General features: G+C 41.9%; 1 protein-coding gene across 2 annotated transcripts in view; it reads right to left on the reverse strand.

Moving 5' to 3' along the window:
- Positions 1-3,572: 3,572 nt before the first annotated feature.
- Positions 3,573-24,779, reverse strand: part of DENND4B (DENN domain containing 4B) — a 58,874-nt gene continuing 37,667 nt past the window's right edge. For both annotated transcript variants that reach the window (XM_060757990.2, XM_060757991.2), the window contains exons 18-28: positions 24,541-24,694; positions 22,119-22,283; positions 18,145-18,587; positions 16,354-16,458; positions 14,354-14,529; positions 11,937-12,120; positions 11,582-11,827; positions 8,817-8,922; positions 8,174-8,339; positions 5,652-5,716; positions 3,573-5,416 (exon numbers count right to left, since the gene is read on the reverse strand). In XM_060757990.2, the coding sequence (XP_060613973.2) occupies positions 5,271-5,416; positions 5,652-5,716; positions 8,174-8,339; positions 8,817-8,922; positions 11,582-11,827; positions 11,937-12,120; positions 14,354-14,529; positions 16,354-16,458; positions 18,145-18,587; positions 22,119-22,283; positions 24,541-24,694 (1,956 nt within the window). In that variant the 3' untranslated portion in view covers positions 3,573-5,270. The remainder of the gene's footprint in view (positions 5,417-5,651; positions 5,717-8,173; positions 8,340-8,816; positions 8,923-11,581; positions 11,828-11,936; positions 12,121-14,353; positions 14,530-16,353; positions 16,459-18,144; positions 18,588-22,118; positions 22,284-24,540; positions 24,695-24,779) is intronic.

Consider the following 24,779-nt stretch of genomic DNA (forward strand, 5'->3'; position numbering starts at 1 on the left):
GGCCGCCAGCCCCGCCGGGCACGCCCCGCCTCCTGACGGCTTCCTACGACGCCCATTGGACGTCCTTTCAGAGCGACGGGCCAGCCTTCCAATCAGGATGCGAAATCGCGAAATCGTCCCTCCCCTTATCGCCTATTGGTCGAACGCATTCTTGATTGGCGTCACGTTCGGCCAACCCGCGCCGGCGGAGACGCTAAATCGCAAATGCTCCCTCCCCTTATCGCGTATTGGTCGAACGCATTCTTGATTGGCGTCACTTTTAACCAACCCGCGGCGGCGGAGACGCGAAATGGCAAATGCTCCCTCCCCTTACCGCGTATTGGTCGAACGCTTTCTTGATTGGCGTCACGTTGGACCAACCAGCGGCGTTGGAGTTCCCCGCTGGGTTCCTTTCTCATAAGCTCTCTCTTAATAAGCGCAAAGGGTCCCTCCCCTTATCGCCTATTGGTCGAACGCATTCTTGATTGGCGTCACGTTCGACCAACCCGCGGCGTTGGAGTTCCCCGCTGGGTCCCTTTCTCATAGGCTCTCTCTTCATAAGCCGCCACATCCGGGTAACTACCGGCCTCATGGATGAATGTGTCGGCGGGCAAAAATAAAAATAAAAGGGCGGGGCGAAGCGAAGCGGGGAGGCTCCCCATCTTTCCTCGCTCGCCCTCGGGGCTTTTTGACCCCCGGTCGCCACCATAGGCCTAGATAGATTTGGAAGCCTTTTTTTTGGGATTTTCTGACATTTTCAGATAAATAATAACAAATAATAAAACATATTCATAATGCTAAACAAACAAAGGCACAAGTGGGCTCCCAACAACTAAATAATAATATAGTTCTATTAAATATAACTAATTTTAATATAATATAATGTATTTAAATATATATTGATTTATTTTTAATCTTTATTTAATCCAAAAAACTACTATTAATATAATAGGAATATATATTTGATATTTTCATATATTTCTATTAAAGAATTTTAAATTTAATCATATATTTAGTTTAATATTTATTTTTAATATTTAATTTAAATATTTACTAATATATTCATTAATACTATATTTAATATGTTTGCTTAATTTTTAATAATATATCATAAATATTGATTACTATATTTATATTTATATTAAATCATTTTAAATTTAATCATATATTTACTTTAATACTTATTAATATATTTTTAATATTGATTAACATTTAATATAAATATTTACTAATATAATAAATATTCATTAATATATCTATATCTAATATATTTAATAATATGTTTGCTTTAGGTAAATATTTAATAATATATCATAAATATTAATATAATACGATTATATAAATTTGATATTTTCTTATATTCATATTAAATAATTTTAAATTTAATAATATATTTCTTTTATACTTTTTCATTAATATTTAATATATTTACTAGTATAAATATTCATTAATACTATAATATATTTAATATGTTTGCTTAATGTAAATATCTAATACAATTATATATTTTTGATATTTTCATATATTTCTATTAAAAATTTAATTTAGTAATATATTTAGTTTAATATTTATTTATTTTTAATATTTATTTAATATCTTTAATAATATATCATAAATATTTATTAATGTAATACGGATATATATTTGATATTTTCATATATTTCTATCAAATAATTTTAAATTTAATAATATATTTATTTTAATACTTTTAATTTTATATTTAATATAAATATTTACTAATATGATATTCATTAATACTATATCTACTGTATTAAATGTTTCCTTAATGTAAATATTTAATAATATATCATAAATATTGAGTAATATAATACGAATTTATATTCGATATCTTCATATATTTATATTTAATCATTTTAAATTTAATAATACATTAATTTTAATATTTATTTTTAATGTTTATTTATTAATATTTAGTATATTCAAAAATATATCATATTTATTAATATAATATGAATATATATTTGATATTTTCCTATATTTCTATTAAATAGTTTTAAATGTAACAGTTTAATATTTATTAATTTTTAATATTAATTTTATTACTAATATAAGTATTCATTAATACTACATCTAATATATTTAATGTTTGTTTAATATAAATAATTAGTAATATATTTCTTTTCAATATTTATTTATATTAATATTTAAGTATTTTAATTTGTAATATTTATTTAATATGAAATATAAATATTTAATTCTATCATATAAAATATTTATTAATATTTATTAATATAATAGAAATGTATATTTAATATTGTAATATATTTATATTAAATAATGTTATATTTATTTTTCATATTTGATATAAATATTTAATAAAATAACTATTTATTAATATACTAGCTGTCCCCTGCCACCTGTTGCTGTGGCCCAGTCTGTTGATCTGGGAAATGGCCTTGGATGGCCTTAAGTATTTTCTGTTGGTCATGGGGGTTCTGTATGGGAAGTTTGTCCCATTTCTGTCGTTTGTGAGTTTCAGAATGCTCTTTAATTGTGAACTATAAATCCCAGTAACTACAAATCCCAAATGTCAAAGTCTATTTCCTCCAAACTCCATCTGTGTTCGTATTTGGGCATATGGAATATTTGTGTCAAGTTTGGTCCAGATCCATCATCGTTTGAGTCCACTGTGCTCTCTGGATGTAGGTGAACTACAACTCTCAAACTCAAGGTCAGTGCCCACCAAACCCTTCCAGTATTTTCTGTTGGTCATGGGAGAACTGTGTTGCAGGTTTGGTTCAATTCCATCGTTGGTGGGGTTCAGAATGCTCTTTGATTGTAGGTGAACTATAAATCCCAGCAACTACAATTTCCAAATGTCAAGGTTGATTTCCCCCAAACTCCATCTGTGTTCATATTTGGGTGTACCGAGTACTTGTGCCAAGTTTGGTCCAGATCCATCATTGTTTGAATCCACAGTGCTCTCTGGATGTAGGTGAACTACAACTCTCAAACTCAAGGTCAATGCCTACCAAACCCTTCCAGTATTTTTTGTTGGTCATGGAAGTTCTGTGTGCCAAGTTTGGTTCAATTCCATCGTTGGTGGAGTTCAGAATGCTCTTTGATTGTAGGTGAACTATAAATCCCAGCAACTACAACTCCCAAATGACAAAACCATCATTTTTTGAGTGATGGTCACTCCTTGGGTTGTGAGACGTTTTGTTGCCAAATTTGGTGTGATTTCGTTCATTGGTTCTTTTGTTTTTAAGGTACTCGTGACGCACAGAGCATTTATATATATATAGATTGCGCAAGTTCAAAATGTCTGTGCTGCTAGCTGTGAAAAGTTGTGGAGCATTATGAAGCATGTGTGGAACAGACAAGGAAGATGTTGTAAGAGACTAGGAGGACGGACACTGAATTAATGATCTGATAACAGTGGGGTATCAATATAGAAGACGCCATTTGTCTCTTCCTCTTGGCTCTTCTCCGTTGCATTCGAGCCGCTACCGAAGTAGAAACAACTGTCTGAAGTCAGCTAATTGGATGACGAGAAAGTTGGCCAGCAAATGGCACCGATACTCCCTCGATTCCTCCGTTTGTGGACACGAAACACAGCCGAGACTCGGGAATGGAAAATACAGAAGCATCTTTATTTACAGAACCGGGAACGTCAGAAACGAACGGACGAACAAAGGAACGAAACGAACGGGGGGAAAAAGGAAAGAACGATACAACAAATGGAAGAGAGGCGTGATGGAGGTTGACTCCGTATTGCACAATTCGAGCCCTGAGGAGACCAAGTGTGTTTGTGTTAAACCGCACGACCCCTTTCTTTCCCGTTTTACGCTTCGTCACCAAAGAAATGGGGGGCAAAACAGTCTCTGCAACGAGTTGGGGGGCTGGCCCAAAGAGGCACGAACGCAATGAAGAGAGAGGGAGGAGCAAGGTCAAACCCTCTTCCAGAGCTCATTTTTTTTTGTTTTTGAAGGGATAACAATTCCCAAAACTCCCTTTTGTCAGCCATGCTGGATGGGTGGGTTTCGGGCACGGCAGAATCCGGTCCGTTCTGCACCGCCGAAAAGGGTGGGACGGACGCGGAAAATAATAAATAAATTATAAAACAGCTTTTCTCCTTCTTCCCCTCGAAACACGGACGGTAAAAATAGAATCCAACTTGGCAACAATGTTTGTGTGTGTATGTGTGTGTATGGGGGGGGGGTTGTCACAGGAAGAGGGGGGGACACCCCGCTTTCTATGGGGCTCTCTCTTCTCCCAAATTGAACCCGGATGGATTTCGGTTGCCGTCGGATGGACGGGTGAACGAACGGATGAGACATCCACCAAAAAGGGACATACATTCCATGGAGACGCAGGAAAGAAAAGGGGGGCACACATATGGGGTTCGGGGGGGACGGGACGCACGCGGGGTCGTGGGGATCGTGCCCGGGTGTCACATGCAAAGTGCATTGTCAAGACAGGAGTGGGCTACTCTTAAGCTCGGCACCCCGAAATGCGGTCCACGAGACCCCCCTCTCCGGTGCCAATGTGACCCCATTTTCCCCGTGAGATGGGGAACCCTCCAAGGAGAGGGGAGACCTACAGATTCATTCCCCTATAATTCTCTCTTCCCCCCAAAAAAGAGGGGGTACTCTCTTTTCTTGGTGGGAAAAGCCGGGGAGACCCTCCAAGAATTGGGGGGCCTACACCTCTCTCGCCGTACCAATTCCCTGCTCCCCATTGTGCCCCCCAATGGCCTCTCTCACCTTATCATCGCCCTACTCCCAGGTGTGTTCCCCAAAACGTGGTCCTTGAGACCCGCCCACCGTGCCAATGGAACCCCTCTTTTCTTGGTGGGATGGGAAAAGAGTGAGGGGTCCCCCACATTGGTCCGGGATCTCTCCCCATACAGTTACCCTTGTCTTCCAGGAATGGGACCCACAAACCGGTCCAGGGTCTTTCCCATTTCCAATTCCATCCCCCAAAGAAAATTAATTGGGGGGGGGGGGCAAGATTGGCCATACCAATTATCAATGTCCCCCCCCCACCCGAGAGTGGGGAGACCTTCCCCCTTTGAGTGGTCTTGCTGCCTCTCACCCCACAACTCCCTATTTTCCAGTTTTGCCCTCTAAAGAAAATGGGGTCCCTCAGAAATCGTGGGGGGGGGGGGGGGGTCATCCCGGCCGACCGGCTCCTGCCCCAATTTGGTATCAGCTCCAGTTCTGTCCCGGAATATTTCCTATCTTGCTGGGATTGTAGGGGGCAAAAGAGAGGATGTGGGCGGATGAAGGTGGCGGGAATGAGGGGAGCCCCCCCCCCCACTTTCCGGGCTAGCATTCCAGGTTGGCCCCAAAGCTCTTCCGGCAGTCGATGGCCTTCGAAGTGGGGGGCTGAGCCCTCCGCTGCTTCAGCGACTCCTTGCCCATGCTGCCGGCCAACTTGGAGTAGGCGGACTTGTATTTCTTGTCAAAGTCAGCTGGAGAGGGGGGAAAGGGATTCATAGTTCAGCAAGGGCTCCTTGGGGTCGTCCACCATGCTCCCCCCCTCCCCAAATATCATGTCATGGCAGCCAAAGTGGAATCATAGCACTCTTAATTTTTGTAGTGTGGACGGCCCTACGATTCCGCCAGGAAACGCTGGGATTTGTAGTTTAGGGGAGAGTAGAATAGGATAAAATGAAACGGGGAGACCGACCCCCATCCTCTCCTTACCCAAGTCGACGTGGTCTCTGCCCAAAGCGGCCAGCTTGAGAAACAGGATCTCCCGGTAAATGCTCCTGGAAAGGAGAAAAAAAGAGCAAGGAAGCAAGAACATGCATATCATCAACATCATCATCATCATCACCATCACCATCACCACCATCACCACCACCACCACCACCACCATCATCATCATCATCACCATCATCATCACCACCATCACGCAAGGAAGCAAGAACATGCATATCACCATCACCATCACCACCATCATCACCATCACCACCATCATCATCACCACCATCACCATCACCACCATCATCACCATCACCATCACCACCATCATCATCACCATCACCACCATCACCACCATCATCACCACCATCATCATCACCATCATCATCACCATCACCACCACCATCATCATCACCATCACCACCATCATCATCATCATCACCATCACCACCATCATCACCACCATCATCACCACCATCATCCTCATCATCATCACCATCACCACCATCATCACCACCATCATCACCATCATCACCACCATCATCATCATCACCATCACCATCACCACCATCATCACCATCACCACCATCATCACCACCATCATCATCATCACCATCACCACCATCACCACCATCATCACCACCATCATCAACATCACCATCATCACCATCACCACCATCATCACCACCATCATCATCATCACCATCACCATCACCACCATCATCACCATCACCACCATCATCACCACCATCATCATCATCACCATCACCACCATCATCATCATCACCATCACCACCATCATCACCACCATCATCACCACCATCATCATCATCATCATCATCACCATCACCACCATCACCACCATCATCATCACCATCACCATCACCACCATCATCATCATCACCATCACCATCACCACCATCATCACCACCATCATCACCATCATCACCACCATCATCATCATCACCATCACCATCACCACCATCATCACCATCACCACCATCATCACCACCATCATCATCATCACCATCACCACCATCACCACCATCATCACCACCATCATCAACATCACCATCATCACCATCACCACCATCATCACCACCATCATCATCATCACCATCACCACCATCATCACCATCACCATCACCACCATCATCACCACCATCATCATCATCACCATCACCACCATCATCATCATCACCATCACCACCATCATCACCACCATCATCACCACCATCATCATCATCATCATCACCATCACCACCATCACCACCATCATCATCACCATCACCATCACCACCATCATCATCATCACCATCACCATCACCACCATCATCACCATCACCACCATCATCACCACCATCATCATCATCACCATCACCACCATCATCACCACCATCATCAACATCACCATCATCACCATCACCACCATCATCACCACCATCATCATCATCACCATCACCATCACCACCATCATCACCATCACCATCACCACCATCATCATCATCACCATCACCACCATCATCACCACCATCATCATCACCATCACCATCATCCTCTATTTTAACTATGTTGCACTCTTGTCTTATAGGCAAGCAAATTATTATTATTATTATTATTACTACTATTACAATAATATAGTTATAGTTGCTATTGTTATTATTCTGTTTGTTATAATAATATTAATATCAATAATAATATTAATATAATATTGTATTATATTATGCTTGATTTATTTATTTGTCGTGTCAGGGCATGACAAATATATAGTTATTATAATTATTATCAATCCTATTTTTAATATTATTCCTCCAGTTTGCATTATTATTGTTATTAATAACAACAACAGTATTAATAGTATTTTAAAATAGTATTATATTATTATTAATAATAGCCTCAAGTTCTTAGGAAAGACAGGTAACAACAACCAACAACATCAACAACAACAACTGTTATTATCATCATCATAATCTTCATATATTTTAACTATAATAATAATAATAATAATAATAATAATTGTTGTTGTTGTTACCAGCATCCCCTTCCACAAGTTTTCAGGAAAGGCAGGTAACAACAACAACTGCTATAATCACCATCATCTCAATATATTTTAACTACGTTGCAATTATTATTATTATTATTATTATTGTTGTTGTTGTTGTTGTTGTTGCTATTATTATCAGCATCCCCTTCCACAAGTTTTGAGGAAAGGCAGGTAACAACAACAACAATTGTTATCATCATCTTCATATATTTTAACTACGTTGCAGTAATAATAATAATAATAATAATAATAATAATAATAGTTGTTGTTGTTGTTGTTGTTACCAGCATCCCCTGCCATAAGTTTTGAGGAAAGGCGGGTAACAATAACAACAACATAGGAAGGCGATCGGGGAAAATCTTGCATGAACGCCCCTCGTAGTGTAACTGCTGGATTATATCTACAGTCATGATCCCTGTCATCACACATACACACACATACATGTGAATTCCAGTTTTGGGGGGAGAGCAAGGGGTACCTCTGTATGTGGATGGGGCTGGGCTGCCCGGCCAGGGTCTCCAAAAAGAGGGCGATGGCCTTGTGCACCTCTCCCAGCCCCACGGAGCTCAGCACGGCCTCCAGGAAAGCCAGCGAGAAGGGGTGGTTGTGCCGCCGCCAGGACTGCAACCGCGTCGAGATGTTGCCTGCCGGGGAAAAAAATAAATCCAAGGCGGTTGAGAACATTTCCGGACGACAGGAGAAGAATATTTGCACCCTGTGGCCCCCAAATCCCTTCCAAACGGCACCGAAAATGGCACCGGAAGCCTTTGTCTGCCTATTACAGTGTGTGAGAAATACAGTTCTAATGTACATGTGGTCTTAAATACAGTTCTAATGTACATGTGGTCTGAAATACAGTTCTAATGTACATGTAGTCTGAAAGCGTTAAGAAAGTAAGTAGTGATCCTAGAGCAGGCACGGGCCAACTTCGGCCCTCGAGGTGTTTTGGACTCCAACTCCCACAATTCCTAACAGCCTAACGGCTGTTAGGAATTGTGGGAGTTGAACTCAAAAACACCTCGAGGGCCGAAGTTGGCCCGTGCCTGCTATACCAGGATGTCCCGACCACACGAACCGTGGGAAAAGGAAGCTCCACTCCCAACTTGGTTTCAGACACTCACTGTGGAACCTCCAAAGGACGTAGAGTGGGGGGAAGCTGTCCGGATCCGGGGTCAAGACGTCCCAGAGCAAATGCACGCTCACGAGGGCCCCTTCCTGGATGGGACTCTGAAAGGCGGAGAGAGAAAGAAGTGTTGACCAACGTAAATCAATAAGCAAGCTTGTTTTCCACTGCCCTGGAGACTGGAACTTCCTGACCGCGAGAGCTGTTCAACAGTGGAACTCTCTGCCGTGGGAGTGTGGTGGAAGCTCCTTCCTTGGAGGCTTTGAAACAGAGGCTGGATGGCCATCTGTCGGGAGGGAGGGGCTTTGATGGTATTTTTTCTGCATGGCAAAAGAGGGTGTCTTCAAAACTCCATGATTCTCCAATAATAATAATAATAATAATAATAACAACAACAACCAACAAAAACAAAACAATTATTATTATTATTATTATTGTTATTATTATTACTACTATTGTTGTTGTTGGAGGTTTTTAAAAAGAGGCTGGATGGCCATCAGTCGGGGATTCTTTGATGGTGCTTTTTCTGCATGGCAGAAGAGGGTCTCTCTCAACTCTGTGATTCTTTGATACTACTACTACTACTAATAATAATAAAAATAACCAATTATTATTATTATATTATTATTGGAGGCTTTTAAACAGAGGCTGGATGGCCATCTGTGGGGCATGCTCTGATTGTGCTTTTCCTGCATGGCAGAAGAGGGTCTCTCCCAACTCCATGATTCTCCAATAATAATAATAATAATAACAATAATAATAATAATAACAACCAATTATTATATTATTATTATTATTGAAGCCTTTTAAACAGAGGCTGGATGGTCATCTGTCAGGGGTGCTTTGATGGTGCTTTTTCTGCATGGTAGAAGAGGGTCTCTCTCAACACGATTCTTCAATACTACTACTACTACTAATAATAATAATAATAATAAAAACCAATTATATTATTATTATTATTATTATTATTATTATTATTATTATTATTATTGGAGCCTTTTAAACAGAGGCTGGATGGCCATCTGTCGGGGGTGCTTTGATGGTGCTTTTCCTGCATGGCAGAAGAGCGTCTCTCTCAACTCCATGATTCTTCAATACTACTAATACTACTACTAATAATATCCTATTATTATTATTATTATTATTATTATTATTATTATTATTCGAGGCTTTTAAACAGAGGCTGGATGGCCATCTGTTGGGCATGCTCTAATTGTGCTTTTCCTGCATGGTAGAAAAGGGTCTCTCTAAACTCCATGATTCTTCAATAATAACAACAACAACAACAACAACCTATTATTATTATTATTATTATTATTATTATTATTATTATTATTGGAGGCTTTTAAACAGAGGCTGGATGGCCATCTGTCAAGGTTGCTTTGATTGTGGTTTTCTTGCATGGCAGAAGAGGGTCTCTCTCAACTCCATGATTCTCCAACAACAACAACAATAGGTTACTGTTGTTTTGCTGTTGTTGTTTTGTTGTTGTTATTATTATTATTATTATTGAAGGATTTTAAACAGGCTGGATGGCCATCTGTCAAGGTTGCTTCTATTGTGCTTTCCTTGCATGGCAGGAGGTTGGACTAGATGGCCCACGTGGTCTCTTCAACACTATGACTCTAGGTCCTTCAGCCCAGTTTCATGGTTCTATGATTGGACTAGATGGTCCACGTGGTCTCTTCAACTCTATGACTCTAGGTCCTTCAGCCCAGTTTCATGGTTCTATGATTGGACTAGATGGTCCACGTGGTCTCTTCAACTCTATAATTCTAGGTCCTTCAGCCCAGTTTCATGGTTCTATGATTGGACTAGATGGTCCACGTGGTCTCTTCAACTCTATGACTCTAGGTCCTTCAGCCCAGTTTCATGGTTCTATGATTGGACTAGATGGTCCACGTGGTCTCTTCAACTCTATGACTCTAGGTCCTTCAGCCCAGTTTCATGGTTCTATGATTGGACTAGATGGTCCATGTAGTATCTTCAACTCTATGATTCTAGGTCCTTCAGCCCAGTTTCATGGTTCTATGATTGGACTAGATGGTCCATGTAGTATCTTCAACTCTATGATTCTAGGTCCTTCAGCCCAGTTTTAGGGTTCTATGATTGGACTAGATGGTCCACATGGTCTCTTCAACTCTATGACTCTAGGTCCTTCAGCCCAGTTTCATGGTTCTATGATTGGACTAGATGGTCCATGTGGTCTCTTCAACTCTATGATTCTAGGTCCTTCAGCCCAGTTTCATGGTTCTATGATTGGACTAGATGGTCTATGTAGTATCTTCAACTCTATGATTCTAGGTCCTTCAGCCCAGTTTCATGGTTCTATGATTGGACTAGATGGTCCATGTGGTCTCGTCAACTCTATGACTCTAGGTCCTTCAGCCCAGTTTCATGGTTCTATGATTGGACTAGATGGTCCATGTGGTCTCTTCAACTCTATGACTCTAGGTCCTTCAGCCCAGTTTCATGGTTCTATGATTGGACTAGATGGTCCATGTGGTCTCGTCAACTCTATGACTCTAGGTCCTTCAGCCCAGTTTCATGGTTCTATGATTGGACTAGATGGTCCATGTGGTCTCTTCAACTCTATGACTCTAGGTCCTTCAGCCCAGTTTCATGGTTCTATGATTGGACTAGATGGTCCATGTGGTCTCGTCAACTCTATGACTCTAGGTCCTTCAGCCCAGTTTTAGGGTTCTATGATATCTCCAAGTCCCTGCTCCAAGCCTAGAACTTCAGGGCCGTGGTGGGACTCACCTGAGAGGTGGCTTGAACATGCTTGGAGGCCAGAAGAAGCTGGGGGAGGCTGGTGGGGAGTCCCAAGCGCTGGAAATACCAGACCAGGTTCCAGTAGATGATGGGGTGGTTGTCCACCAGCTCCGCCTGGGAGAAGAACTCCCCTCCCTCGTTCTCCAGCAGGGTCTCCAGCTCCTTGCGCAGGACCAGCGGGCTCAGGTAGGCAAAGGCCAGGTGCTCCACGCGGGACGCCACCGTCCGGGGGACCTGGAGGGAAAACAAGACCTCCCTTCAATGGACACCTCTTCCGTGAATTTCACCCTCCAGGATAATGCCGATCTAGAACCATTATCTAGATTCCCAAAGGCATCCTTACCGGGGACTCCGTGAAACCGTTGCATAAGGGCGCTCGGGATTCGCGCCCGGGTTCCGGCTCGGCCTCGTCCAGCGACAGGCAGTGCTGGCGGTCACTCAGGACGGGGCCCTGGCTACCAGGGGCGGGCGCTTCGCCATCCTGCGGCCAATCGGAGACCGAACCGGCATCTGAATTCTCCACAACGCTGAGAGAGAAGCAATAAATGTATTGATCTTTCATAGGAACGTGATACACATAATTGTATGCAATCAAAAAATAATTGCCCTCTTGTGGCCGCATCCGAGTTCTGCATACGTACATATCTATAAGCCAATAGGTTATCCTTTCTCTATACTGACCTCTTCTGGTTGCATCTGAGTCCTGCATACACACATATCTATAAGCCAATAGGTTATCCTTTCTCTATACTGACCTCTTGTGGCCACGTCTGAGTGCTGCATATATACATATACATAGCCATCCCCTGCCATGCGTTGCTGTGGCCCAGTCTGTGGATATGTGCTTTGTGTGTGCATAAATGTGTTTATGTCTGTGTATATATTTGTTTATATTTGTATATATGTATGTTTGTGTGTGTATATATATGTGTATGTATCCATAAATGTATGTGTGTAGGTGTATATGTGTGTGCTTGCATGCATGTGTATATTTCTGTGTTTATATGTGTATACATATATTGTGTACATGTGTATATGTATGTGTATATGTATATGTGTGTGCTTGCATATATATATGTGTGTGTGTGTGTGTTTATGTGTGCATGCATGTGTATATGTATATTTCTGTGTTTATATGTGTATACATATATTGTGTACATGTGTATATGTATGTGTATATGTATGTGTGTAGATGTATATGTGTGTGCTTGCACATATATATGTGTGTGTGTATGTATGTGTGCATGCATGTGTATATGTATATTTCTGTGTTTATATGTGTATACATATATTGTGTACATGTGTATATGTATGTGTGTAGGTGTACATGTATGTGTGTGTATATATGTATGTGTGCATGTGTATATGTATATTTCTGTGTTTATATGTGTATACATATATTGTGTACATGTGTATATTTCTGTGTATATGTATATGTGTGTAGGTGTATATGTGTGTGCTTGCATATATATGTGTGTGTGTCTGTATGTATGTGTGCTTGCATGTGTATATGTATATTTCTGTGTTTATATGTGTGTACATATATTGTGTACATGTGTATATGTATGTGTGTGCTTGCATATATATGTGTGTATGTACATATGTGTGCATGTGTATATTTATATTTCTGTGTTTAAATGTGTATACATATATTGTGTACATGTGTATATGTATGTGTGTAGGTATATATGTATGTGTGTGCTTGCATATATATATATGTATGTATGCGTGCATGTATATGTATATTTCTGTGTTTATATGTGTATACATATATTGTGTACATGTGTATATGTATGTGTGTAGGTGTACATGTATGTGTGTGTATATATGTATGTGTGCATGTGTATATGTATATTTCTGTGTTTATATGTGTATACATATATTGTGTACATGTGTATATTTCTGTGTATATGTATATGTGTGTAGGTGTATATGTGTGTGCTTGCATATATATGTGTGTGTGTGTCTGTATGCATGTGTGCTTGCATGTGTATATGTATATTTCTGTGTTTATATGTGTGTACATATATTGTGTACATGTGTATATGTATGTGTGTAGGTGTATATGTATGTGTGTGCTTGCATATATATGTGTGTATGTACGTATGTGTGCATGTGTATATTTATATTTCTGTGTTTAAATGTGTATACATATATTGTGTACATGTGTATATGTATGTGTGTAGGTATATATGTATGTGTGTGCTTGTATATATATATATGTATGTGTGCATGTATATGTGTATTTCTGTGTCTATATGTGTATACATATATTGTGTACATGTGTATATGTATGTGTATATGTGTGTAGGTGTATATGTGTGTGCTTGCATATATATGTGTGTCCGTATGTATGTGTGCATGTGTGTGAATATGTATATTTCTGTGTTTATATGTGTATACATATATTGTGTATATGTATGTGTGTAGGTGTATATGTGTGTGCTTGCATATATATATATGTGTGTGTGTGTGTGTGTGTATGTATGTATGTATGTGTGCATGTGTATATGTATATTTGTGTTTATATATGTTTTTTGTGTGTGTTTTTATGAGTGATGGTCACTCGGTGGCCTGAGGGCTGTCTTGTGTCCAAATTTGGTGTCAATTCCCCCAGTGGTTTTTGAGTTCTGTCAATCCCACAAACGAACATGACATTTTTATTTATATCGATGTGGCCACAAGAGGGCGGTATATAGGGGAGATAGAGCAGAATGCAAATACAGTGTTGTTGTTGTTGTTGTTACATAGAGTGCAGACCTGGGGGGGAGCTGGAAGTCCTGGATCTCAATGTTGAGGAAGGGCACGAAGGGTCGGGCGCAGAAGGGACACGTGGTGTTGAGGTTGGAGTCGTCGGAGCTCCACCCCGCCATTACCTCCTCGTCGTACACCAGGGAGTCGCAGCCCTGGCATCGCGAGCAGCTTGAAAGCAGAACCTGGGTGTGGAGGGAGAATGAGGTAGTTAGAGTGAGATCAAACTGCAATAATTCTACAGTGCAGATGCACCTGTACATGCACCCCAAAGGCCATCCAGTCCAACCCCCTGGAAGGATGAACGGGTAGAAGGGAAGGAAGGGAAGAAGGAAGGAGAAAGAGGGAGAGAGGGAAGGAAGGAAGGACAAAATTGGAAGGGAAGAAGGGAAGGATGGAAGGAAGGATAAAGGAGAGAAGGAAGGACAAAGGGAAGGAAGGAAGGAGAAAGAGTGAGAGAGGGAGGAAAGAGGGAAGGAAGGATAAAAGCGATGGATGGATAATGGATGGATGGATGGATGGATGGATGGAAGGAAGGAAGGAAGGAAGGAAAGAGAAGGAAGGACAAAAATTGGAAGGGAAGAAGGGAAGGAAGGAAGGAAGGATAAAGGAAAGAGAAAAGGAAGGATGAAAGGAAGAAAAGAAGGAAGGAGAAAGAGGGAGAGAGGGAGGAAAGGGGGAAGGAAGAAAGATGAAAGGGATGGATGATGGAAGAAAGGAAGGAAGGGAGGGAGGGAGGAAAGAAAGAGAAGGAAGGACAAAAGGGAGGGAGGGAGGGAGGGAAGGAAGGAAGGGGAAAGAGGGAGAGAGGGAAGGACAGAAATTGGAAGGGAAGAAGGGAAGGAAGGAAGGGAAGAAGAGAAGGAAGGAAGGGAGAGAGGGAGGGAAGGATAAAGGAAAGAGTGAAGGAAGGACAAAGGGAAGAAAGGAAGGAAGGAGAGAGGGAAGAAAGGGGGAACAAAGGATGAAAGGGATGGATGATGGAAGGAAGGAAAGAGAAGGAAGGACAAAAGGGAGGGAGGGAGGAAAGGAAGGAAGGAGAAAGAGGGAGAGAAGGAAGGAAGGAACAGTAGAAGTGAAGAAGGGAGGGAAAGGGGAAGGAAGAATGAAAGGGTGGATGGGAAGGAAGGGAGGGAGGGATTGGAGAAAGAGAGGGAAGGAGGGAGGAAAGAGGGAAGGAAGAAAAGACAAAAGGGAAGGAAGGAAGAAGAAAGAGAAAAGGGGAAAAAGAGAAGGAAGGATGGATGGATGGATGGATGGAAGGAAGGAAGGAAGAAAGGAGAAAGAGGTAGAGAGAGAGGAAAGAGGGAAGGAAGAAAGTATGAAAGGGATGGATGGATGACGGAAGGAAGGAAAGAAGGAAAGAAAGAGAAGGAAGGACAAAAGGGAGGGAGGAAGGGAGGAAAGGAAGGAAGGAAGGAGAAAGAGGGAGAAAAGGAAGGACGAACTGGTGGAAGGGAAGAAGGGAGGGAAGGAGGAAGGAAAGAGAGGAAGGGTGGAAGGGAAGGAAGGACAGGAGGGAGGGAAGGAGGAAGGAAGGGAATGGAGAAAGAGAGAGGGAAGGAGGGAAGAAAGAGGAAGAAAAGGCAAAAGGGAAGGAAGGAAGAAGAAAGAGAGAAAGGGAAGGAGGGAGGAAAGAGGGAAGGAAGGAGAAAGAGAGAGAAAGGGAAGGAGGGAGGAAAGAGGGAAGGAAGGACAAAAGGGAAGGAAAGAAGGAGAAAGAGAGAGAAAGGGAAGGAGGGAGGGAAAGGGGCCTGAGAAGAGAGCCCAAGGGGACACATCCTGATGTCTAAAACCACTTTTGCTGGTTTTCTTGTAAGCCTACCTGAGATCTTCAGGTAGAAGGTGGGCTAGAAATATTTTACGTACGTAATAAATAAGTCCCCAATTCCTTCACTTTAACACGGAATTGGGGATTCCAACTCTTAGGGTTGCGTTTGTAGTGGATGTTTGTGCCCGGCACCGAGTTGGCTCTTCTCATTCTCTGGTTTTCAGGTACTGGGATCTACCTTAACTGCTGGAGACTCCGAAAGCTGGTCGCTGGATTTGCGGAGGTTGAAGCTGCAGACGGAGTTATCCGAGAGATCGTATTCGCTGCCCAGGGACACCGAGCTCTGTCGCCAAAGGGAAAGGAGGCGTTTCAATTTCCCGAACCCCAAACACCTTTAGACACTTGTTTGTTGGGATTTGTGCCAATGGTATGTGTTATGTATTTCTGTGTTTATATACGTATACATATATTGTGTACATGTCTATATGTATGTGTGTAGGTGTATATGTGTGTGTGTGCTTGCATATATATGTGTGTATGTATGTATGTGTGCATGTATGTATGTATATTTCTGTGTTTATATGTGTATACATATATTGTGTACATGTCTATATGTATGTGTGTGTGTATGTATGTGTGCATATATATTTATATTTCTGTGTTTATATGTGTGTACATATATTGTGTACATGTGTATATGTATGTGTGTAGGTGTATATGTGTGTGTGTGCTTGCATATATATATGTGTATGTATGTATGTGTGCATGTATGTATGTATATTTCTGTGTTTATATGTGTATACATATATTGTGTACATGTCTATATGTATGTGTGTGTGTATGTATGTGTGCATATATATTTATATTTCTGTGTTTATATGTGTGTACATATATTGTGTACATGTGTATATGTATGTGTGTAGGTGTATATGTGTGTGTGCTTGCATATATATATGAATGTATGTATGCGTGCATGTATATGTATATTTCTGTGTTTATATGTGTATACATATATTGTGTACATGTGTATATGTATGTGTGTAGGTGTATATGTGTGTAGGTGTATATGTGTGTGCTTGCATATATATATGTGTCCGTATGTAAGTGTGCATGCGTGTGAATATGTATATTTCTGTGTTTATATGTGTATACATATGTTGTGTACATGTATATATGTATGTGTATGTGTATATGTATGTGTGTAGATGTATATATATATGTGTGTGCTTGCATATATATGTGTGTGTATGTATGCGTGCATGTATATGTATATTTCTGTGTTTATATGTGTATACATATATTGTGTACATGTCTATATGTATGTGTGCAGGTGTATATGTGTGTGCTTGCATATATATGTGTGTGTATGTATGTGTGCAGGTGTATATGTATATTTCTGTGTTTATATGTGTATACATATATTGTGTACATGTCTATATGTATGTGTATTTGTATATGTGTGTAGGTGTATATGTAGACGTGTATATGTGTATATTTGTGTGTGCTTGTGTATATACATGTCTGTATGTATGTATATTTCTGTGTTTATATGTGTATACATATATTGTGTACATGTATATATGTATGTGTATGTGTGTAGATGTATATATATGTGTGTGCTTGCATATATATGTGTGTGTATGTATGTGTGCATGTGTATATGTATATTTCTGTGTTTATATGTGTATACACATATTGTGTACATGTCTATATGTGTGTGTATTTGTATATGTGTGTAGGTGTATATGTAGATGTGTATATTTGTGTGTGCTTGTGTATATACATGTCTGTATGTATGTATATTTCTGTGTTTATATGTGTATACATATATTGTGTACATGTATATATGTATGTGTATGTGTGTAGATGTATATTTCTGTGTTTATATGTGTATACACATATTGTGTACATGTCTATATGTGTGTGTATTTGTATATGTGTGTAGGTGTATATGTAGATGTGTATATTTGTGTGTGCTTGTGTACATACGTGTCTGTATGTATGTATGATTTGTGCCAATGGTACTTACCTCAGAGGCTGTGGAGCCCGGACGCTCGCGAGGAAGCAGCAAGTGGCTCTCCAGCGGGCTACGGCGAGGCGGGAGATCGCGCTGTTCTGACCCGGGACGTGGATGCGGATGTTCCGCAGTCGTGGTCGCAGCAGCGTTCCTCAGCGATGGCCGCTTGATGGGCGACAGCAGCAGCTGGTGAAGCTTGGCGGACAGGCTCCGGCGCGGTGTGCCCCCCAGACCTCGGGTTTCGGACGAGGATCGTTCTTGCTGCCTCGAACCGGGTTGGGTGTCCACGCTACTGAGGGTCAAGCGGTCGCTCTCGTCCGTCAGGAAGCTGCTAACGTCCGAGAGGCTGCCTTCCTCTGAGCTCCCGGGGCCGTCCCTTCGACCTCGTAGCCAAGCGGGCAAAGCGGGGAGGGTCTCGCTGCTTCCTCTGGGAGGCTCGGCCAAGGCTTTTGTTGCTGAAATACGCAAGGGAGAAGACCGTTGCAGATTTGGGAAGATGAGATAAAACATGGTAAGATTATTATTATTATTATTATTATTATTATTATTATTATGGGATGTGATAATGGCTGAGTCACAACCATGTGAGGTGTATGGCAAAAAGGGTAACAGTGGTGCAACTGATTAAACCACTGAGCTGCTGAACTTGCTGACAGTGAGAGTGGCAGTTCGAATCCTCGGTACGGGGTGAGCTCCCACTGTTAGCCCCAGCTTCTGCCAATCTAGCAGTTCGAAAACATGCATATGTGAATAGATCAATAGGCACCACCTGGGTGGGAAGGTATATCAATGCAATTTGCTGGCCAACTTGCTTCTTATCACGCAATTAACGGACATCAGACAGTTGTTTCTGCTTCGGTAGCGGCTCTAATCTGTTGCATCCCAGTTCAAGAAACAAGACCATAAGATTAAATCCACCACTCTGGACTGTAGGAAAAGCAATCCTTGTTTATTGATGAAAAATTGGTCACAAAAGAAAGGTAAATGCAGAGTCAAAAAGCCACAGAAAAACACAGTAGTCAATAGGATCTCTGAACTTGAGCAAAACTTCAAAAGCCACAAAACAATAACCAGGAGTCTGTTAGCCTTCTACTAACCATGAACTTGGAAACTAGAAGCCTCTGGGATTAATGGCCATGGAACACAAGAATTCTGCCAAGGCCAGCCACAGTCTCGAACGTTGCTTGACCTAAAGAAGCACCCGGCAGGAACCCTCTTAAACCAAAGAAGCTTAGAAACGCCCCTTGACTTTTCTGTCTGGGCCTCTTTCTGCTGTAAGCGCTGTAACCTTCGTAAAGACTGGAAAACATTTCTATCTCTGACTATCTGTTCTCTTCGGTCCTCATTATCAACCTCAGGTGGAGAGATATCACGGCTAACTTCCAAAACATTCTCTTCTAGCTGTTGGGTTTCGTTTTCATTCCCACTGACTTCTGCATCAACAACAGATTCCACACTGTCAGAGTCAGGGAGAGCTTGCTCAGTTGGAAAAACTATCAGAGAATCCTGTTCACACAAATCAGGATCAGGCTGAACCCCAACAAATCTTTATTTACATTTTATTCATTGCAATAACACTTACTCATTAGCACAGTGAGACGCAAGGGAAAAGAGCAAAAAGACAGAATGGCATCTGCTATATTTATACCCCACTGTTATCAGCTCATTAATTCAGTGTCCAGCCTCCTATTCTATTGCAACGCCTTCCTTGTCTGTTCCACGCATGCGTCATAATGTTCCTCAAATTAACTCTTTCACAGCTAGCAGCATAGACATTTTAAACTTGTACTATATATATAAACATACATACTAGCTGTACCCGCCACACGTTGCTGTGGCCATCCTTCCCTCTTTCTCCCCTTCTTTCCCTCCTTCCTTCACTCCCTCTTTCCTTCCTTCCTTCCCATCTTTCCTTCTCTTCTTCCTTCTCTATCTCCTTCCTTCCTTCCCCCTTTTTCTTTCTCTTCTGCTGTCTCTCTTTTCTTCCTTCTCTTTCCTTCTTTCCTTCCCTCCCTCTTTCTCTACATCTTCCCCCCTTTCCTTCGCTCCCTCTTTCCTTCCTTCTTTCCCTTTTTTCTTTCCTTCTCTCCTTCCTTCCTTCCTTCTCTAACTTTCTTTCCTTCCCCCTTTTTCTTTCCCTCCCTTTCTCTTTCTTCCTTTTCTACCTCTTTCCTTCCTTCTCCCTTTCCTTCTTTCCCTCCCTCCCTCCCTCTTTCTTTCTTTTCTTTCTTTCTTTCTTTTCTCCCCTCCCCTCCCCCTTTCTTCCTTTTTTCTGTATTGTCATTTAGCTTTTCATTATTTAGCTTTTTGGGGCTTTTAAAGTCCCTTCTGCTGTATTTTTCAGTGTTTTTATGAGTGAAGGACATACATTGGGTTGTTAGGTGTCTTGTGTCCAAATTTGGTGTCAATTCGTCCAGTGGTTTTTGAGTTCTGTTACTCCCACAAACCAACATTACATTTATATATATATATATATACTAGCTTGGGGACCCAGCGGTGCCCGGGTTTTTCTGAGAAAGGCATTGTATGCCAAGGTTGGTTTTTACCAGTTATTTATGTGGCTCACAGTGCTCTCGGGAAGTTAATGAAGGTACTGCAAGTCCCACTGTCCATGGTCCAACCTCCTCCAAACCGCACCAGGATGTAGAGTGGGTCATGGGTGCTCTGTGTGCCAAGTTTGGTCTTTATCAGTCTTTGTTGGGGGCCGCAGTGGTTTGTGGGATCCGAAGGGTTTGAAAGTACTACAAATCCCATCATCCACTGTCTGTCCTCCCTCAAACCTCGCCAGGATGTAAAGGCGGTCATGGGGATTATGAGTGCCAAGTTTGGTCTTGCTCAGTCATTGGATGAGAGTCGTAGTGGTCTCGGAAAGCGAGTGGAGGTATTTCAAGTCCCATCATCCATGGTCTGTCCTCCTCCAAACCGCAGTAGGATATAGAGTGGGTCATGGGGGCTCTGTGTGCCAAGTTTGGTCTTCATCGGTCTTTGTTGGGTACCATATTGGTCCGTGGGAACAAAAGCGTTTGAAAGTACTACAAATCCCATAATCCATGGTCCAACTCTCCCAAACCGTACCAGGATGTAAACTGGGTCATGGGGGTTATGTGTGCCAAGTTTAGTCCAGGTTCACCATTCGTAGCGGTCACAGTGGCTTGTGAAAGTGGCAGCCAATCAGAAAGCTGCCACATACACCGCCCTCCCTCCCTCCGCATACAAACACTGACTTTTATTATATACATAGATATATATATACACACACACACACATACATACACACACACAAAAATACACAAATACACACACACATATATACATCCATATATATATATATATATATATATATATATATATATACACACACACACACATAAACGCAAACACACATGTATACACAAATATACACACACACATGTACACATATATATACACACAAAACACATATACACAGACTGGGCCACAGCAGCATGTGGCAGGGGACAGCTAGTTATTAATATTAATATTGCATTCGCCACTGTCCCTTACGGATGACTTGTCAGCAGGTGGCTATAAAAGGGGGAAATGAAAGGTTCCATCTTTCTCTCTCCTGCGTGACTCATTGCGAATATCTGTCTGTTCTGTATGTGGCTCTCTGAGAATCTGATCGTTTGTAAGGACAAGCCTGAAAGTGGATCTGAGTATCCTGATTGCCCTTTTGTATATATCGCCGTGGTGAAGATTAAAGCCTTCGGATATTTGAGGTGGAAACCTGGATCTGTGAGTTTACTAAACACTGTGTAGGTAAGGTCAAATGCTTGCAGTTGGAGTCTGCTAATAGCGTGTTTTGCTGAGAAAGGATGCAGCTGCGTTTCGCTTGCTTCTGGGACACTCGCTATCCAGAGCGCAGCGGTTAAGAGAGGTCATGATTTGGAAACTATAAATAATTTCACGAACTCATCCCACGACACAGTTTTGGGACACTTAAGGGGTAAAGTCTTCCTTTCGCTCACCTGGGGTTGCTCCGGCTTCCGTCTCACGCTGAGGGAAACTGAGGCTGCCGCTCTTTACCAAAGAGGTGCAGGGGAGAGTCTCGGTCAAGCTGCCCCCGGACCAAGTGGTCTGCCGATGCAGATTGGAACGGGACCGCGAACTGGACGCTTTTGTGCCTCGACCCTCTGGCAACAAAACACAGAGGAAAAGGCCATCTGTAATCACTGGTTTTGATTCGATGCTATAGAGAATGTATGACGTTTATACTATAATAAATCATGCCGCTTGTCACCAGTATAAAGGATCAAATGATATACTATAATATATCCCACAGCTGATCACCACTGTAAAGGATTGTAAGTAATATCACACCACTGAACAATAGTTACACACAGAGCTAATCAAACCAATCTGGCTGCTGGTTACAAAAATCCCTCACTCTACTTCAGAGAAATAGTAATGAGTTTCTGACTAACCTATCCTATGTCGTCCCCTGAGTTATTAGCTAACTCTCCCCAGAGTTCTTCCAGCTAAATAACTCAGTCTAGAGAGCTAGTCCCTTCTGCTATCTCCCACAAGAAACCAGGTTGCTGTCTGACCTTTCCTGTCAGCTAATCAGCCCTCCCTGACACAGACGCTCTCTCACTCAAAACCTAGTTTCAAAAAACACTTCTTTCCTCACCAGCTCCCAGTTCCCAACTCCCAGAAGCTGAAAATCTTTTCCCTCCTAAGCCTTGGCTCCTCCCATCTGCTCTAGCCAATCCCAGGAGACCTCAAACTCCTCCCATCTTCTATCTATCCCCACTCAAGATGGCTGCTTCCCTGGCATACACTCTCAAAATGGAGGTCTGCCATACTGTTATCCAGGATTCTTCTCTGGCCTACTAGGTAAGATTCACTACAGATGCCTTTACACATGAGGCACCTTTTGGTAATTTCTCTGAAATGAGTTCCCCCTTGAAATTACTCCCCCTCAGATCATGGGCTGCCTACTAAACCCACAGCTGTTGGGAATCAGCCTGTGTTTGTGTTTCAGGATCCTGATGTGGGAAATGATGAGGGAAATGATGGTGCTGAGACTGAGGTACAAGATGATGGTTTGGTCAATGATTTTCAGGCAGACAATGACAGAGAGGCCCCATTGCAAAGGGCAGTTTCTCATGAGAATATCCCTGCTGGGCCTAGCAATGATGGTTCACTCCCTCTCTCTGTGAACTCTCAAGATTTGGGTTTGGAAAACAATCTGACACCTGGGAATTTTAATGAGCAGCCAGATAGGGAGCTGAAGAAGAGGTGGCTGGAGATTAGCCAGGATCAGCAGCAAGCTCAGTGTTTACATCGCCCTGAAAGGCTTATCTCCCGCCATGAACCATCTCGGGCCCTCCAGGGAGGCCCTTCTCTCACCCCTGCCAGTTTCTCAAGCTCGCCTAGCGAGTACAAGGGAGAGAGCATTTTCCGCTGTGGCTCCCCAACTCTGGAACTCACTACCTAGAGAAATCAGGAAAGCCCCTTCGCTAGAAGTCTTCAAAAAGAACCTTAAAACCTGGCTCTTTGATGAGTAGGTATATAACCCCACATGATTGCTCGACCTCAAAGCTTTGTCATTGGAGTATACGTTCCCTCCCCCTCATGGGAAAGCTTGATTCCACAACTCCCACTAAAATGAGCCCTCCTCCGTAAATTACCTGTTTCTCTCTTTTATCTCACCCGAGTTTTTAATTAGTTTCAATTACTTTGTATTTTAATCACTACATGTAGCCCACCCATTGTTACTGTGCCTGTGCATATTGTAATTTGTATATTGTTATGTATTCATTTGTTTTATGTTACTGTTTATTGGTTGCGTTTTCGTTTTGTGCTTTTTGTTTTTCTTTATTGTAGTTGTTGTTTGGGCTGGGCCTCATGCAAGCCGCTCTGAGTCCCCATTGGGGAGATGGTGGCGGGGTATAAATAAAGATTATTATTATTATTATTATTATTATTTGACTGATAAGGGGTAAATGGGGGGAAAAGCGAAACCAATTTCTGAGTTTTGGGATATAAGGTTTGCCTCAAGGGGAAACCTGTTAGATTAGGCATCGTTTGGAAATCAAGTTGATGTGTCATGGAAATCCTGTTCAAGGGGTCTTATTCCTGTGAAGTTTTTTTAGCCTTTTGGATTGTATTTGCATCCTTTTGAATCCTGTCTGGTTATATGCTGTCTTGGATTGCTTTTATATCTGGTGTGGACATTGCTTTGTGCTACTATTTTTTAATGGACTTTTTACTTTTTTGGAACTTTCTTATTTTCTTACAAGCATTTATTTCTTCTGGCTATTTACTAAGCTTCAATAAAAGATTTATTTCTTCACTCTTTGTGTGGCGTGTTTTAAAGTCAGAGGGCTTTTTCCTGATCTGGAGTGCAACAATACCCTCCTCCATCATACATAAGCACATCCCTACCTGACCGGGTGCCGATACTCTGTGATTCTGCATCGCGCTGCCTTTGGCGCAAAGGCTGTCGGAACTGCGCTGCACCCAGCACCACGTTACGCAACTTGGCCCAACGCAGGCGGCCACCTTGGGTTGTCGATGGCCATTTGCACTCCAAAATGGCCTGGAACATAAAAGAGGGGAGAAACACTTATTGATATAGAAAACGGTGCAGAACAGTCAAGACATACAAAGTAATTACCAAAAGA

The sequence above is a fragment of the Anolis sagrei genome, chromosome 12 (assembly GCF_037176765.1).
Source record: "Anolis sagrei isolate rAnoSag1 chromosome 12, rAnoSag1.mat, whole genome shotgun sequence".
Classification (NCBI taxonomy): Eukaryota; Metazoa; Chordata; class Lepidosauria; order Squamata; family Dactyloidae; genus Anolis; species Anolis sagrei.